At 42.2% G+C, this 16,702-nt stretch overlaps 2 protein-coding genes across 2 annotated transcripts in view; one reads left to right on the top strand and one right to left on the bottom strand.

Moving 5' to 3' along the window:
- Positions 1-6,651, bottom strand: part of krr1 (KRR1 small subunit processome component homolog) — a 20,501-nt gene extending 13,850 nt beyond the window's left edge. The window contains exons 1-2 of the mRNA XM_079817299.1: positions 6,141-6,651; positions 4,676-6,062 (exon numbers count right to left, since the gene is read on the bottom strand). The gene's annotated coding sequence lies outside the window, so the exon portion shown is untranslated. The remainder of the gene's footprint in view (positions 1-4,675; positions 6,063-6,140) is intronic.
- Positions 1-16,702, top strand: part of LOC307126660 (crystal protein) — a 17,759-nt gene extending 1,057 nt beyond the window's left edge. The window contains exons 2-8 of the mRNA XM_079817298.1: positions 4,655-4,856; positions 4,923-5,056; positions 6,975-7,102; positions 7,200-7,318; positions 7,398-7,538; positions 7,616-7,788; positions 15,820-16,702. Of these exons, the coding sequence (XP_079673424.1) occupies positions 4,655-4,856; positions 4,923-5,056; positions 6,975-7,102; positions 7,200-7,318; positions 7,398-7,538; positions 7,616-7,788; positions 15,820-16,275 (1,353 nt within the window). The 3' untranslated portion in view covers positions 16,276-16,702. The remainder of the gene's footprint in view (positions 1-4,654; positions 4,857-4,922; positions 5,057-6,974; positions 7,103-7,199; positions 7,319-7,397; positions 7,539-7,615; positions 7,789-15,819) is intronic.

The raw sequence follows: 16,702 nt of genomic DNA, 5'->3' as shown, positions 1-16,702 counted from the left end.
TACAACTGCAAATACGTTTTTGAACACCTGTCTATCAGCTAGAATTCTGACCCTCAAAGACCTGTTAGTCTGCCTTTAAAATGTCCACCTCCACTCCATTTATTATCCTAAATTAGATGCACCTGTTTGAGGTCGTTAGCTGCATAAAGACACCTGTCCACCCCATACAATCAGTAAGAATCCAACTTCTAACATGGCCAAGACCAAAGAGCTGTCCAAAGACACTAGAGACAAAATTGTACACCTCCACAAGGCTGGAAAGGGCTACGGGGAAATTGCCAAGCAGCTTGGTGAAAAAAGGTCCACTGTTGGAGCAATCATTAGAAAATGGAAGAAGCTAAACATGACTGTCAATCTCCCTCGGACTGGGGCTCCATGCAAGATCTCACCTCGTGGGGTCTCAATGATCCTAAGAAAGGTGAGAAATCAGCGCAGAACTACACGGGAGGAGCTGGTCAATGACCTGAAAAGAGCTGGGACCACCGTTTCCAAGGTTACTGTTGGTAATACACTAAGACGTCATGGTTTGAAATCATGCATGGCACGGAAGGTTCCCCTGCTTAAACCAGCACATGTCCAGGCCCGTCTTAAGTTTGCCAATGACCATTTGGATGATCCAGAGGAGTCATGGGAGAAAGTCATGTGGTCAGATGAGACCAAAATATAACTTTTTGGTCATAATTCCACTAAACGTGTTTGGAGGAAGAAGAATTATGAGTACTATCCCAAGAACACCATCCCTACTGTCCTCAATACCTGCACGGGGCAGAGGAGGTGAAGTCTGCTCTTTTCCGCCATCACGTGAGGTGGAGGTTGGAATGCCTGGAGAACCACTGACCGTGCCAATTAGATGGCACCTTGGGCACGTAGCCCTGACTGGGATGCAAGATGGCCTTTACCATGCCAGGGGCAAACTCCAGGCAAGTCGGCGTGATAGCCAAGGCCTGGAGGTCCCCCACTCTCCTCAGAGAAGTGATGGCAAGGAGATAGGCCACCTTGAAGGTCAGTATTCTCGCCTCAGCCGACTCCAGCGGCTCAAAGAGGGCCTCAGCCAAACCCTCGAGCACCACCACCAGGTCCCAGGTTGGGACCCTGGAATGAGCCGCAGGCCTCATCCTCCGAGCCCCACGGAGGAATCGTGCAACCAGATGGTGCCTTCCCAGCGGTCCATCACCTAAAGGTGCGGGGAAAGCCCCAATGGCAGCCACAAACACCTTAAGTGTGGACGGGGAAAGACCGGCGGAGAAGCGGTCTTGAAGGAACTCCAGCACTGAAGCCACCAGGCAGTTAACTGGGTTCACCTCCCGCTCTCTACACCAAGTGGAAAATACATTCCACTTCAGGCTGTACAACCTCCTGGAGGAAGGAGCTCTGGAACTGAGTAGGGTCTCCACGACACCCGCCGACAGGCCCTCTCCTAGGTACTGGGCCCCCTCAGGGGCCAGACCCAGAGAACCCACACCTCTGGCCGAGGGTAGAATATCGTACCCCTGGCCATCCTCAGAGGGACCTGCTGTTAACTTCCCCTGTGACCACAGGAGAACCTGATACGCCAGTCTGCAAAGAGGGTGCGACCTCAGGCCCCCCTGGTGGTTTATACGATACTGCCGACATGTTGTCGGATCGTATCAGGACATGGTGGCCACGGAGGTCCGGGAGAAAGTTCCTCAGAGCTTTGTAGACCGCCAGCATTTCCAGGGAGTTGATATGCCAGGAAGAATGCCGGGTCCCCCACAGACCTCTGGAAAAGCGGCCTTCCATGACCGCACCCCAACCAGTGAGGAAAGCGTCTGTTGAAACGGATTTCCGGCAACAAGATGCTCCCAACACTGGCCCCTGGGACAGGAACCAAGGTTTCTTCCACATGACGAGGGAACGAAGGCATCTGCGCGTTACCCTGATCATACGGAAAGGATTTCCCCTGGGGGAAAACCCCTTGGTTCTCAGCCACCACTGGAGGGGTCTCATGTGGAGCAGGCCGAACGGAATCACGTTGGACGCTGCTGCCATGAGACCCAGCAGTCTCTGAAACTGCTTCACAGTGAGGCTGCGGCCCAGTTTCACTCTCGAGACCATCGCCAGTATGGACTCCACGCGTGTGGGGGACAGCTGTGCCCGCATCAGCGTTGAATCCCATACAACCCCCAGGAACGTAGTCCTCTGGGAGGGCGTCAACACGCTCTTCTTCGTGTTGGGTCTCAGACCCAAGCACCTTATGTGGGCTAGAATGACATCTCGATGTCGAACTGCCATATGGCGCGACTGAGCCAAAATGAGCCAGTCGTCGATATAATTGAGTATACGGATGCCCTGGAGTCTCAACGGAGCCAGTGCTGCATCCATTCACTTCGTGAAGGTGCGAGGGGAGAGAGCTAGGCCGAATGGAAGAACCCGATACTGGTACGCTTCGCCCCTGAAAGCGAACCGCAGAAACTTCCTGTGAGCTGGAAGGCTGGAGAGATGGAAGTATGCGTCCTTCAGATCTATCGTGACGAACCAGTCCTCGAACTGGATCTGACTCACGATGGCTGGAATTGTGAGCATCCTGAACCTGTATCTCCTCAGAGACCGGTTCAGATGCCTGAGATCTATTATTGGACGCAACCCACCATCCTTCTTGGGAACTATGAAGTACCGGCTGTAGAACCCGGTCTCCCTGTCTGGCGGAGGAATACATTCTATAGCCTCCTTGACCAGCAGGGAGCGTACTTCCTGCTCCATCACCCGCACCTGCTCGGGGCCGACCACACCCCGTTGAATTTCGGGGGAGGGAAACCGAACTGCAGTCTGTAACCCCGTTCCACGGTACGCAGGGCCCACGCAAATATACCCGGAAGGCATGACCATGCGCCGAGATAATCTACTAAGGGAACTAGCCTCTCGAGGCCAGTCTCGGGTGTTAACCGAGCCTTTTCCCCGACCCCCTGAAGCGGCTGACCGGCAGGGCAAAGTTGGGGAAGAGATCCGGAGGGCCTACGCGACTGCTGGACCGTCGCAGGTCTTATTAGAGGCGACAGGTTCAGTGCGCGCGCATCGATGCTGTGTTCCCGCCGTCCAGCACGCTTCGGGCCGCATCAATTCCCCGAGAGCCCCAGGGTGGAAACGACCTTGTCACTCCACCCTGTGGGGGACAGCTCTCAGCGGCCCTGCCGATAGCTAGGACCGCTTGGGAGCCTTCTTAGCCTGGATGACGTCCCTCAGGTCGCCCTTAGGCTGAGAAGGCTTCCTTGCGAGAGCACCGTCTCCTTTGCCAAGCTCCCTCAGGAGGGGCGCAGGAGGCGACACTCTGCCTTTGCACATCGTGGTGCGATGAGCTGGATGAAGGTCCGGGCTGCCCACTCGGGCCTGCTCTAGCCGCGGAGCCCGAGCGGCGAGGGATGAACCTCTGGAAGGCGGCCGACTGCTTTCTCGCCTCCTGAAACCTCTCGCCGACAGTATCAACTGCACCGCCGAAGAGGCCAGAAGGCGAGATAGGGGCATCAAGGAGAAAGTGTTTCTATCTCTCCTTGATTCCCAACAGCGTCAGCCAGAGATGTCTCTCAACGCACACCATACCAGCCATAGAGCGGCCCACAGGGCCGTCTCTTTGGTAATGCGGAGAGACAAATCTGTCGCCTTCCGGAGCTCGGTGACGTCATCCGGGGATGGTCCCTCGTCCTCATCCAGCTCTTTGAGGAGGTCGGCTTGGTTGGCCTGCAGAACCGCCATGGTGTGCAGACAACTAGCAGCACGACCTGCAGCACTAAAAGCCCTGCCGACTAACTTGGATGTATCACGGCAAGGTTTAGTGGGCAGCGACGGGGCCTTCAATGATGCAGCGGCCCCGGGTGAGAGGTGGCCCGCAAGTGCCTCTTCAACCTGTGGCAACGCTGCATAACCCAACTCAGCCGTCCCTAGCACGTTAGCAAAATCCAGCACCGGGGGATTTGATAGACGAGCTGAGAAGGGTTTTTCCCACGATCTACACAACTCATTATGTAAATCGGGGAAAAAAGGAAGGTACCGCCGTGGAGGTTGAACCCGACGCCTGAAAAAGCGTTCATCCAGCTTAGATGGCGGATGGATGTCCACTATTTCTTTTGGCCAATCTAAACTCAGCTTGGCCACGGCGTGAGTTAAAACCTCCACAAGCTCCTCCATAGCGGGTGTGTGGGGTGGCGAAAGCCCCACATCATCCACCTCAGCCTGAATCGCTCACTCGCCATAGTTTTGTTTGGACAATGTTTTCAACACCAACTTCACTTTCAGACTGATACACTAACGCGCTAACGCTAACGCTGAAGAGCAAAAAAGCTATCTCTGTTGTGTTCAGACGTCTCTTTGAATCTTCCGGGTATGCCGTCACATACTACGTCATCACGCAACACCAATCGGATTGGGCAGATTCTACTGTTTCTTCAGACGCTTTGCGCAAGGGGCGTTCCCCAAAGTGTCGTCACGATGACGCAGTTTCGAGTTCCCTCGAAGGGGAACTACTATATTGTTTATTAGGGGGATAATGTGACAATATTTCTCTTTTATGTGTCTCAGTGTCTTAATGTATCAACAATATTTGTATTAATTGACTTCAGGAGGCTTGGAATATAGTGGAATATGTAAGTCATATAATATTTAATAATAATATTTGTATTTTAATAGTATTTTCTCTGGTCAGGTGAGTGAAGACTGTCTGTACCTGAACGTGTTTGTTCCTCTGAGCGTGAACTTTGCGGCTCCGCTGCTGAAGCCGCAGCCCGTCATGGTGTGGATCCACGGCGGGGACTTCATCGCGGGCTCCGCCTCTAAAGCGCTCTACGATGGACGTTACATCAGCAACTTCACTCAAACGGTGGTCGTGAGCGTCGCCTACCGCCTGGGTGAGACTCTGAGCCACTGACTGTGAAATGAGACATAAACACACCGCTCAATCCGTCTCTCTGCAGGGGCTTTTGGCTTTCTGGTGTCAGGAAAAGACCCGAGGACTTCAGCGGTGGGGAATTATGGGATCCTGGATCAGCAGGCGGCTTTGCTCTGGGTGCAGCAGAACATCGCTGTGTTTGGAGGTGACCCAAGCAAAGTGAGCTTAAAGAAACTTATTTATAAAGGGGGAAATGTCCAAACCATGTCTAAGGCCTGTGCTCAACAAGGACGATAACTATAACAATTTAGTTCTAAATTATTCTTAATATAAAATAATAGCAGAGTCCAGACCACAGCTATAACGATAATGACACAGAGGAACGATGGAATCACTTTCAGAACGACTTTTTCCAGCTGATGAACGACAAAAACATTAAAGGACAACTCCAGTGAAAAATGAACCTAGGGGTAATTCACACATGGTTACCGAGTAGATCGTTCTCTGGCATGCGTTTTCATGAAAATCGAATGTAAAGAGTTTTATCTCTAAAAACAGATTAGCTTATAACGCTAGTATATAGGGCACAGAATAAGTCAAATTAAATCGCTAGTTAATACCACTAACAAGGCTCAAAATAGCCTCACACTAACATAATGAGGGTCCCTACATGCAAACCGAAGCATTGAGAACTTTGTAAGTGTACAAACAGTTTAATAAGAAGATACTTTATAAAGACAGTACATTCCGCGTATACAGACAGGAGCCATCTTTGAAAAGTCGACAAGTCGAGCCACGAACGTTGTGCTAAGTGATGAACTGTGACTTGGAATCTCATATGGTCCGTTGTTTCCGGAAGAAAGCACTGAACGCAACAGAGAAAATAAATAAATAAAAATAATTAAAAAAAAACTGAACGCAACAGAGACTAGTGCTTCCAAAGGATACACACTAAAGACATGGCGGGTTATTCAACCGTGGCTCGACTTGATGTCATAATTTAGACATTTTAATGTTATAAAAAAAACTTGTCATAATTTCGACTTTTTATGTCATAATTGACTTTGGTGTCCTAATTTCGACTTTTTAATGTCATAATTATGACTTGTGTCCTAATTTCGACTTTTCGTCATATTTATGACTTTTGTGTCTTAATTTTGATTGACTTTTTATGTCATAATTATGACTTTTGTGTCCTAATTTCGACTTTTTGTCATAATTATGACTTTTGTGTCATAATTTCGACTTTTCATATTTATGACTTTTGTGTCTCAATTTGGACTTTTTATGTCATAATTATGACTTTTGTGTCATAATTTCAACTTTTTATGTCATAATTATGACTTTTGTGTCCTAATTTCGACTGTCATATTTATGACTTTTGTGTCATAATTTAAATTTTTTGTGTCCTAATTTCGTTAGTCAGTGATGAGTTTAGTCAAACATTTTTCTTCATGACATTTTTGTTTATGGCTTTTTTTTTATTTGAACAGATTGTGTGTTTTGTTAACACTGTAACAAAAACCACAAACTCACATAAAAAGCCAAGAGTCAAACTGGCCAACTAAAGAAAACACTAATCACCATAATGGCGACCAAACATTTTCAATAAAACATCTAAACCTCTATTAATTCTCAATAAGAGCTTCTATAGACATCTTTCAGGGTTGGGGCCAAACTCTGCAGGACAGTGACTCACTGGGACCGAACTACCCCTGCTCTAAGTAGAGGAAAACAATGGTGTAACTGTACCCTAAGGACCAATTGTGTACCTTTAAAGGTAGTTATACGTTTTGTTTCCAAAGGAACAAAACTGTACCTCCACTGTACCTTTTTTTCTGAGAGTGTAAGGGGGGTTATTGCTGCTCTCCCTGCTCTTATCCATGCCCAGAACAGAACCATACTGGTAATCCAAACTATATGCTAATAGTCAATCAATCATCTTTGACGATAGTGGTCCTGACAGAATCCTCACAGGTGTGTGTGTGTGTGTGTGTGTGTGTGTGTGTGTGTGTGTGTGTGTGTGTGTGTGTGTGTGTGTGTGTGTGTGTGTGTGTGTGTGTGTGTGTGTGTGTGTGTGTGTGTGTGTGTGTGTGTGTGTGTGTGTGTGTGTGTGTGTGTGTGTGTGTGTATTCAGGTGACTCTTTTCGGCGAGAGCGCTGGTGCTCAGTCGGTCAGTCTACATCTGATGATCCAGAGCAGCAAACCACTCTTCAGACAGGCCGTTTTCCAGAGTTTACCCTTCTCCATTCCTCTGAAAACACGGTAAACACACACACACACACACACACACATATATATATATATATATATAAACATCAGATCAGTGTCATGCCTTCAAACACGGAATGCGTCTCCTCAGGCACGAGTCTCTGAAGCTGGGGAAGAACTTCGCAAAGACTGCCAACTGCTCGATCGTGGACGTGGAGTGCCTTCTGTCTCTCAGTCCTCAGGCGGTGCTGAACGCACAGATCAAATCCAGTAATCCTCCGCTTCACGTCTCCTCCACCTAGAGCACAGATGAGACAGAGATCACACAAAACATTTGTTGTGTTCCCAGGCTCAAAGGTGGTGAATCCCTTCCGCTTTCTGGAGATGTTTGAGAGCTGGGGGCCGTATATCGACGGAGAACTGATCAAGGAACAGTCAGTGAGCGCCTTTCAGAAAGGACACTGGCAGAAGGAGAAACCCGTGCTGCTCGGTATCAAAGTCAACGTCAAATCAAAATGGCCCCCCATGTGAACCCCGCTCTCATGTTGGTTAATGTGTGTGTTTCAGGGACCACGTCAGAAGAAGGCGTGATCTTTGTGTACGGTGTCTTTACAAAGCCTGTGTCACCGGTCGAATGCACAGTCTACACGACGGCCATCTTCAAACAACACGCCATTAAAATCCTGCGCAAATACCTGCCGCTCTACACAGACTCAGACCGCAGGGACATGCTAGCACAGGTTAGCCTCACTTCATCATTAGACACATTTAATCTTTCATCAAAATCTCTCATTTGACTTTCCTTTTCAGATGACGTCATCTAATTTTAAGCGATAGGTCACTTTTCACCACAGAATCAGCCAAAAAGCATCTTTCTCCACTAATGGCCATTCAAAAGTGTCTGCGTATGCTACGATTTCATCATATCATAGCCTAGGATATGATATTAAAGCATCATATCTTTGTTGGAGGCTCTTAAAAGCGTGAAGTGCATCTGTATTTTGTCCCGTCTGCTTGAGATGAATGGGAATGCTAACAAATCACATTATGGAAGTAAAATGGATTACTAATAATACAACCCCAAATCAGAAAAAGTTGGGACAGTATGGAAAACGCAACAAAAAAAAAGAAGTGATTTCTAAATTTACTTTGACTTGTATTTCATTGCAGACAATATGAACACAAAATATTTCATGTTTTGTCTGGTCAGCTTCCTGTCATTTGTAAATATGCATCATTTCCTGTCATTCAGACCTGCAACACATTTAAAAAAAAGTTGGGACATGAGCAATTTAGGGCTAGTAATGAGGTAAAATGGTTAAATAATGATGTGATTTGAAACAGATGATGTCAACAGGTGATTGTAATTATGATTTGGTACAAAAGCAGCATCCAAGAAAGGTCTAATCCTTTAGGAGCAAAGATGGGCCGAGGATCGCCAGTTTGCCAACAAATACGTGAAAAAATTATTGAAATGTTTAAAAACAATGTTCCTCAAAGAAAGATAGGAAGAGATTTGGATATTTCACATTCAACAGTGCATAACATAATTAAAAGATTGAAGGAATCTGGAGGAATGTCAGTGCGTAAAGGACAAGGGCGCAAGCCTAAGCTGAACAACCGTGATCTCCGATCCCTCAGGCGGCACTGCATCAAGAATCATCATTCATCTATAAGCGATATCACCACATGGGCTCAGGACTACTTTGGCAAACCTTTGTCAAGTACCACAATACGTAGTTACATCCACAAATGCCAGGTAAAACTGTACTGTGCCAAAAGGAAGCCCTATGTTAACAGTGTCCAGAAGCGCCGTCGACTTCTCTGGGCTTGGAGGCATCTGGGATGGACCATCACACAGTGGAAACGTGTACTGTGGTCAGATGAATCAGTATTTCAGGTATTTTTTGGGAGGAATGGACACCGTGTGCTCCGGACCAAAGAAGAAAAGGATCATCCAGACTGTTACCAGCAACAAGTCCAAAAGCCCGGGTCTGTCATGGTATGGGGTTGTGTCAGTGCCCTTGGCAAAGGTAACTTGCACTTCTGTGAAGGCACCATTAATGCTGAAAAGTACATAGAGATTTTGGAGCATAATATGCTGCCTTCAAGAAGACATCTTTTCCAGGGACGTCCATGCATATTTCAACAAGACAATGCAAAACCACATTCTGCACACATTACAAAGTCCTGGCTGTGGAGGAAGAGGGTACGGGTACTTGACTGGCCTGCCTGCAGTCCCGACCTGTGTCCAATAGAGAATGTGTGACAACGAAGACCCCGTACTGTTGCCCACCTTAAGACTTGTTTGCAGGAAGAATGGGACAAAATTACACCTGAAACACTTCATCACTTGGTGTCTTCAGTCCCTAAACATCTTTTAAGTGTTGTGAAAAGGAATGGCAACATTACAAAGTGGTAAATGCTTTACTGTCCCAACTTTTTTTTGAAATGTGTTGCAGGTCTGAATGACAGGAAAGGATGCATATTTACAAATGACATGAAGTTGACCAGACAAAACATGAAATATTTTGTGTTCATATTGTCTGCAATGAAATACAAGTCAAAGTAAATTTAGAAATCACTTCTTTTTTTTTATTTGCGTTTTCCATACTGTCCCAACTTTTTCTGCTTTGGGGTTGTAGAACATTGCAATTCTGCTTCATATTTTTGAAAAATTCTGGCATATGATGTAATATTTATGATGAAAAGTTGAAATGATGACATACTAAGTCGAAATTCTGATTTAAAATGTAATAATTCTGACATAAAAAAGTCAGAATCTTTTTAATCTCATAATTATAATTTAGTCATAATTACATTTTTATAATTATGAATTACTTGACCTGACTTTATAATTATTAATTAGTATATAAACTTTTTGTCATAATTATGACTTTTGTGTCCTAATTTCAACTTTTTATGTCATAATTATGACTTTTACGTCAGAATTTCGACTTTGTAATGTCATAATTGACTTTTGTGTCATAATTTCGAGATATTGTCATAATTATGACATTCAGAATTTCGAGATTTTATGTCATAATTATGACATTCAGAATTTCGACTTTTTAATGTCATAATTATGACTTTTGTGTCAGAATTTCGAGATTTTATGTCATAATTAACTACTTAACTAACTAAAATGTAATAATTATGATAAAAAGTTGAAATTCTGACAAAAGTCAATTATGACTTTTTAGGCATAATAATGATGGAATTTATGTCAGAATGATGATGTCAGAATTTTGACATTTTAATGTCATAATTGACTTTTGTGTCATGATTTAGACTTTTTATGTCATATTTATGACTTTTGTGACATAATTATTTCAACTTTTTATGTCATATTTATGACTTTTTAAGTCTTAGTATGTGACAATTCTGGCTTTTTCTCAGTTTCAACTATATTATAATTATAACTTAGTATGTCATAATTTTGACTTTTTTTATCTCATAATTATGACTTAGTATGTCATAAAATAGGATACTATAATAGAGCATTACAATTTTGCTTAGGTATATTTTTAAAAATAGTTTTGAGGATGTGAAACGAAGACAAATGCTGAATTCATAACTCTCTCACTATTTCTGCCATAGAAAGCTATGGTTAAAGTAATAAAGATATTATGCTAATATGCAGTTCTGAATTTTGCAAAAAACTCCAATTAAGAAGCATTTTAAACGCTCCTCCTCTGCCGTGCACAAGAGGGCGCTGTGACTGTGTGTGTAGAGTGCTGAGGTTCCCATTTACACCCTACATAGTACAGGACATTACTAATATCACATATCATGTAGGATGGATGTTATGCACATCTAGACGCAGACAATGACTCCGACTCTTATTTTTTAATGAGTTATTCTGTGCCTCGGTTTCTGTTACTGCCATTTTAGCAGAGTTCACCCAAGAAATGTCAAAGATCACCCAGGTTAGGGTGGCCTTTGACATTTCTCGGGTCAACTCTGCTAAAATGGCAGTCACACCCCTTTAGTCTTCAGTGTTGTTATTGTAAACTAAATCTAAAACTATTAAAAATAATTTTTGTTAATTGAAATAAAGTTGAATTAAATACATAAATATTACATGAAAACGTACACTTAAAAAATGAAAATTAGAAATGTTGTGGCAACTAACTGAAATAAAAGAAAATAAGTTAAAGTTTCGGTACTAAAATGACTAAAGATAAATAAATATAAATATTAATAAAACAAAAACTAAAGAAAATAGTGAAATGACAAGGAAATTACTCAAACTCAAAATGTGAAAATATAAAGATAAATATGTAAAAAATATAATATATATATATTTAAAAATGTAATGTATAAATGTTTATAAAAAAAGATAAAATATTATCATTTATAAAATATTAATACATTATTAAATAATTAATATAATAATTAGAAAAAAATTATATCAATAGTATAAAAGTACACTGTTGGGTAAAAGGCTGCACTATTTAGCCAAGATACAGAAAGTCTCTGTGTGTGTGTGTGTGTGTGTGTGTGTGTGTGTGTGTGTGTGTGTGTGTGTGTGTGTGTGTGTGTGTGTGTGTGTGTGTGTGTGTGTGTGTGTGTGTGTGTGTGTGTGTGTGTGTGTGTGTGTGTGTGTGTGTGTGTGTGTGTGTGTGTGTGTGTGTGTGTGTGTGTGTGTGTGTGTGCTGAGAGTGATCCGTGTCCGTGAAGAAAGAGTTTTTAGACCGCAGGCGGTGGATTCTGTGTGTGTGTGTGTGTGTGTGTGCAGAGAGTGATCCGTGTCCGTGAAGAGAGAGTTTTTAGACCGCCTGGATTCTCTCTGTGTGTGTGTGTGTGTGTGTGTGTGGGAGGGAATGGCTGCCCTCTGTATGTATGTGTGTGTGTGTGTGTGTGTGTGTGTGTTCCCTATCTGATGAGTGTTTGGTTACCAGGTAACAGATAGAGATATTTAACCTACAGCGACGTGATGAAAAGCTCTAAACAAGCACTGACACAACTAAACACATCTCACACACTGGATGTTTACCCTCTGTACCCTTCACGTCTATATGAACTCATCATATTCAATATTCACATACACAGAGCGAACGTCGTCCTGTCCCGCGGGTTTTAAAAGTGAAGTCATGCCTAGAGGAATTGACTTGCATTCACAAAGCCGAATCAATGAAGCGAGTGACCACAGTCTCCCAGAGCCAGACTTCAGCTCAGTTGAATATACCTGGAGAATCTGATCTGTTAGCGTTCCCATTCAACGCTGGCGTCTGAGCTGTCTGTGTCATGTGACCTGCTGTTTCTCTCTAGGGCTCTTTATGACGGTCATAATGACAGCAAAGACGTATTAAATTGATTAAAAGTGACTTGTAAAATCCTTTATATTTATTTCTATTTCAAATAAATGCTGTTCTTTTGAACGGTTTCCACAAAATATGAAGCGTTTTCAACACTGATAATAATCAAAAATGTTTCTTGAGCATCAAATCCTCATCTCAGAATGATTAGTGAAGGGTCATGTGACACTGAAGACTGGAGTAATGTTGATAAATTCAGACTTTTATGATGGATAGACGCACTTTTATGATGGATAGATGTACTTTTATGATGGATAGATGCACTTTTATGATGGATATACGCACTTTTATGATGGATAGATGTACTTTTATGATGGATAGACGCACTTTTATGATGGATAGATGCACTTTTATGATGGATATACGCACTTTTATGATGGATAGATGTACTTTTATGATGGATAGACGCACTTTTATGATGGATAGACACTTTTATGATGGATGGATAGACGCACTTTTATGATGGATAGATGCACTTTTATGATGGATAGACGCACTTTTATGATGGATAGATGCACTTTTATGATGGATAGACGCACTTTTATGATGGATAGATGCACTTTTATGATGGATAGATGCACTTTTATGATGGATAGATGCACTTTTATGATGGATAGACGCACTTTAATGATGGATAGACGCACTTTTATGATGGATAGATGTACTTTTATGATGGATAGATGCACTTTTATGATGGATAGATGTACTTTTATGATGGATAGATGCACTTTTATGATGGATAGATGCACTTTTATGATGGATAGACGCACTTTTATGATGGATAGACGCACTTTTATGATGGATAGATGCACTTTTATGATGGATAGACGCACTTTTATGATGGATAGACGCACTTTTATGATGGATAGATGCACTTTTATGATGGATTGAGGCACTTTTATGATGGATTGAGGCACTTTTATGATGGATATACGCACTTTTATGATGGATAGATGCACTTTTATGATGGAGAGATGCACTTGATGCACTTTTATGATGGAGAGATGCACTTTTATGATGGATTGATGCACTTTTATGATGGATAGATGCACATTTATGATGGACAGATGCACTTTTATGATGGATTGAGGCACTTTTATGATGGATAGATGCACATTTATGATGGACAGATGCACTTTTATGATGGATTGATGCACTTTTATGATGGATTGATGCACTTTTATGATGGATAGATGCACATTTATGATGGATTGATGCACTTTTATGATGGATAGATGCACTTTTATGATGGATTGATGCACTTTTATGATGGATAGATGCACTTTTATGATGGATTGAGGCACTTTTATGATGGATAGATGCACATTTATGATGGATTGATGCACTTTTATGATGGATAGATGCACTTTTATGATGGAGAGATGCACTTGATGCACTTTTATGATGGAGAGATGCACTTTTATGATGGATTGAGGCACTTTTATGATGGATAGATGCACTTTTATGATGGATTGAGGCACTTTTATGATGGATAGATGCACTTTTATGATGGAGAGATGCACTTTTATGATGGATAGATGCACTTTTATGATGGATAGATGCACTTTTATGATGGAGAGATGCACTTTTATGATGGATAGATGCACTTTTATGATGGACAGATGCACTTTTATGATGGATTGATGCACTTTTATGATGGATTGATGCACTTTTATGATGGATAGATGCACATTTATGATGGATTGATGCACTTTTATGATGGATAGATGCACTTTTATGATGGATAGATGCACTTTTATGATGGAGAGATGCACTTTTATGATGGATAGATGCACTTTTATGATGGAGAGATGCACTTTTATGATGGATAGATGCACTTTTATGATGGAGAGATGCACTTTTATGATGGATTGAGGCACTTTTATGATGGATAGATGCACTTTTATGATGGATAGATGCACTTTTATGATGGATAGATGCACTTTTATGATGGATAGACGCACTTTTATGATGGATTGATGCACTTTTATGATGGATTGAGGCACTTTTATGATGGATAGATGCACATTTATGATGGACAGATGCACTTTTATGATGGATTGATGCACTTTTATGATGGATTGATGCACTTTTATGATGGATAGATGCACTTTTATGATGGATTGATGCACTTTTATGATGGATAGATGCACTTTTATGATGGATTGATGCACTTTTATGATGGATAGATGCACTTTTATGATGGAGAGATGCACTTGATGCACTTTTATGATGGATTGAGGCACTTTTATGATGGATAGATGCACATTTATGATGGACAGATGCACATTTATGATGGATTGATGCACTTTTATGATGGATAGATGCACTTTTATGATGGATAGATGCACTTTTATGATGGATTGATGCACTTTTATGATGGATAGATGCACTTTTATGATGGATTGATGCACTTTTATGATGGATAGATGCACTTTTATGATGGATTGATGTACTTTTATGATGGATTGATGCACTTTTATGATGGATAGACGCACTTTTATGATGAATTGATGCACTTTTATGATGGATAGATGCACTTTTATGATGGATTGATGCACTTTTATGATGGATAGACGCACTTTTATGATGGATTGATGCACTTTTATGATGGATAGATGCACTTTTATGATGGATAGACGCACTTTTATGATGGATTGATGCACTTTTATGATGGATTGATGCACTTTTATGATGGATAGACGCACTTTTATGATGAATTGATGCACTTTTATGATGGATAGACGCACTTTTATGATGGATTGATGCACTTTTATGATGGATAGACGCACTTTTATGATGGATAGATGCACTTTTATGATGGATAGATGCACTTTTATGATGGACTGATGCACTTTTATGATGGATTGAGGCACTTTTATGATGGATAGATGCACTTTTATGATGGATAGATGCACTTTTATGATGGATTGAGGCACTTTTATGATGGATTGATGTACTTTTATGATGGATAGATGCACTTTTATGATGGATTGAGGCACTTTTATGATGGATAGATGTACTTTTATGATGGACTGATGCACTTTTATGATGGATAGATGCACTTTTATGATGGATAGATGTACTTTTATGATGGACTGATGCACTTTTATGATGGATTGATGTACTTTTATGATGGATAGATGCACTTTTATGATGGATAGATGCACTTTTATGATGGATATATGCACTTTTATGATGGATTGATGCACTTTTATGATGGATAGATGCACTTTTATGATGGATTTTACTTTTATGGACTTCAAAAATGACCCAACAATTCACTGCCATTATTAAGCTTGGAAGAGCCCCGATATTATTAATATAACTTTGATTGTATTTGTCTGAAAGAAGAATGTCATATACACCTAGGATGACTTGAGGGTGAGTAAATCATGGGCTAACTTTCATTTTTGGGTGAACTAACCCTTTAATTTATTGTCTTTTCAGATTGTGACTGACTACATCTTCCTGTGTCCGTCCCGGAGAGCCGCCCGTGCCGGTGTGTTGTCCGGGAGCTCCGTGTGGATGTATGTGTTCGATCACGTCGCGAGTGATCATCGCGTGTGGTCGGGCTTGACGTTCTGTTACCATCACGTGTGTCACGGCGCGGAGCTGCCCTTCCTGTTTGACTCGGCCCCGGTGGCAAACTTCACTACGACTCAACCTGAGCGCCTGCTGTCCAATCGCATGCTGTGTTACTGGGGTGCGTTCGCCCACACGGCTGACCCCGGGTCACACACCGACATGAGCCCGTTCTGCCGAGAGCAACGTCCACCGGGATGGCCGCGCTACACGGCTAACAGCGGCTGGCTGATCATGAACCTCACCACACACTCACACGCACAGGCTGGATCACGCAACGACATCTGCGACTTCTGGGACACACTTGGAATCTACCCCTAAGAGAAGCACAAGATCTCAACGGTTTCTCCTAGACTGCAAAAAATGATTTTCTTACTCAGTATTTTTGTCTTGTTTTCCAGTACAAATATCTAAACATTCTTACATCAAGACACATTTACTTGAGAATCAAAATAACTTCAGATAAAGTGTAAAATCTATCAAAGTTAAGTGAGTTTAAGCTTAAAAGAAGAAAATGTGGTGACACTTTACTTAAAGCCCTTATGGAGAATGCATTATAAAGGTATTCATAATGTACATTATAAAGCATTGTGTCTTTACACAAGTAATTGTAACCAAAGTTAAAATGCATTATAATATTTGCAGATTCTGAACTTGGTTGTTTTTCTTGTGTTTAATGCATTATACTTTCTAAAAGTGCGTTCAATGAATAAGTATTATAATACAATCTGAGAAATTCGAAAAGGTC

This window comes from Gobio gobio, assembly GCF_949357685.1.
Source record: "Gobio gobio genome assembly, chromosome: 5".
NCBI lineage: Eukaryota > Metazoa > Chordata > Actinopteri > Cypriniformes > Gobionidae > Gobio > Gobio gobio.
The sequence above is the reverse complement of the archived record's forward strand: the minus strand, read 5'-3'. Positions and strand labels throughout refer to the sequence as shown.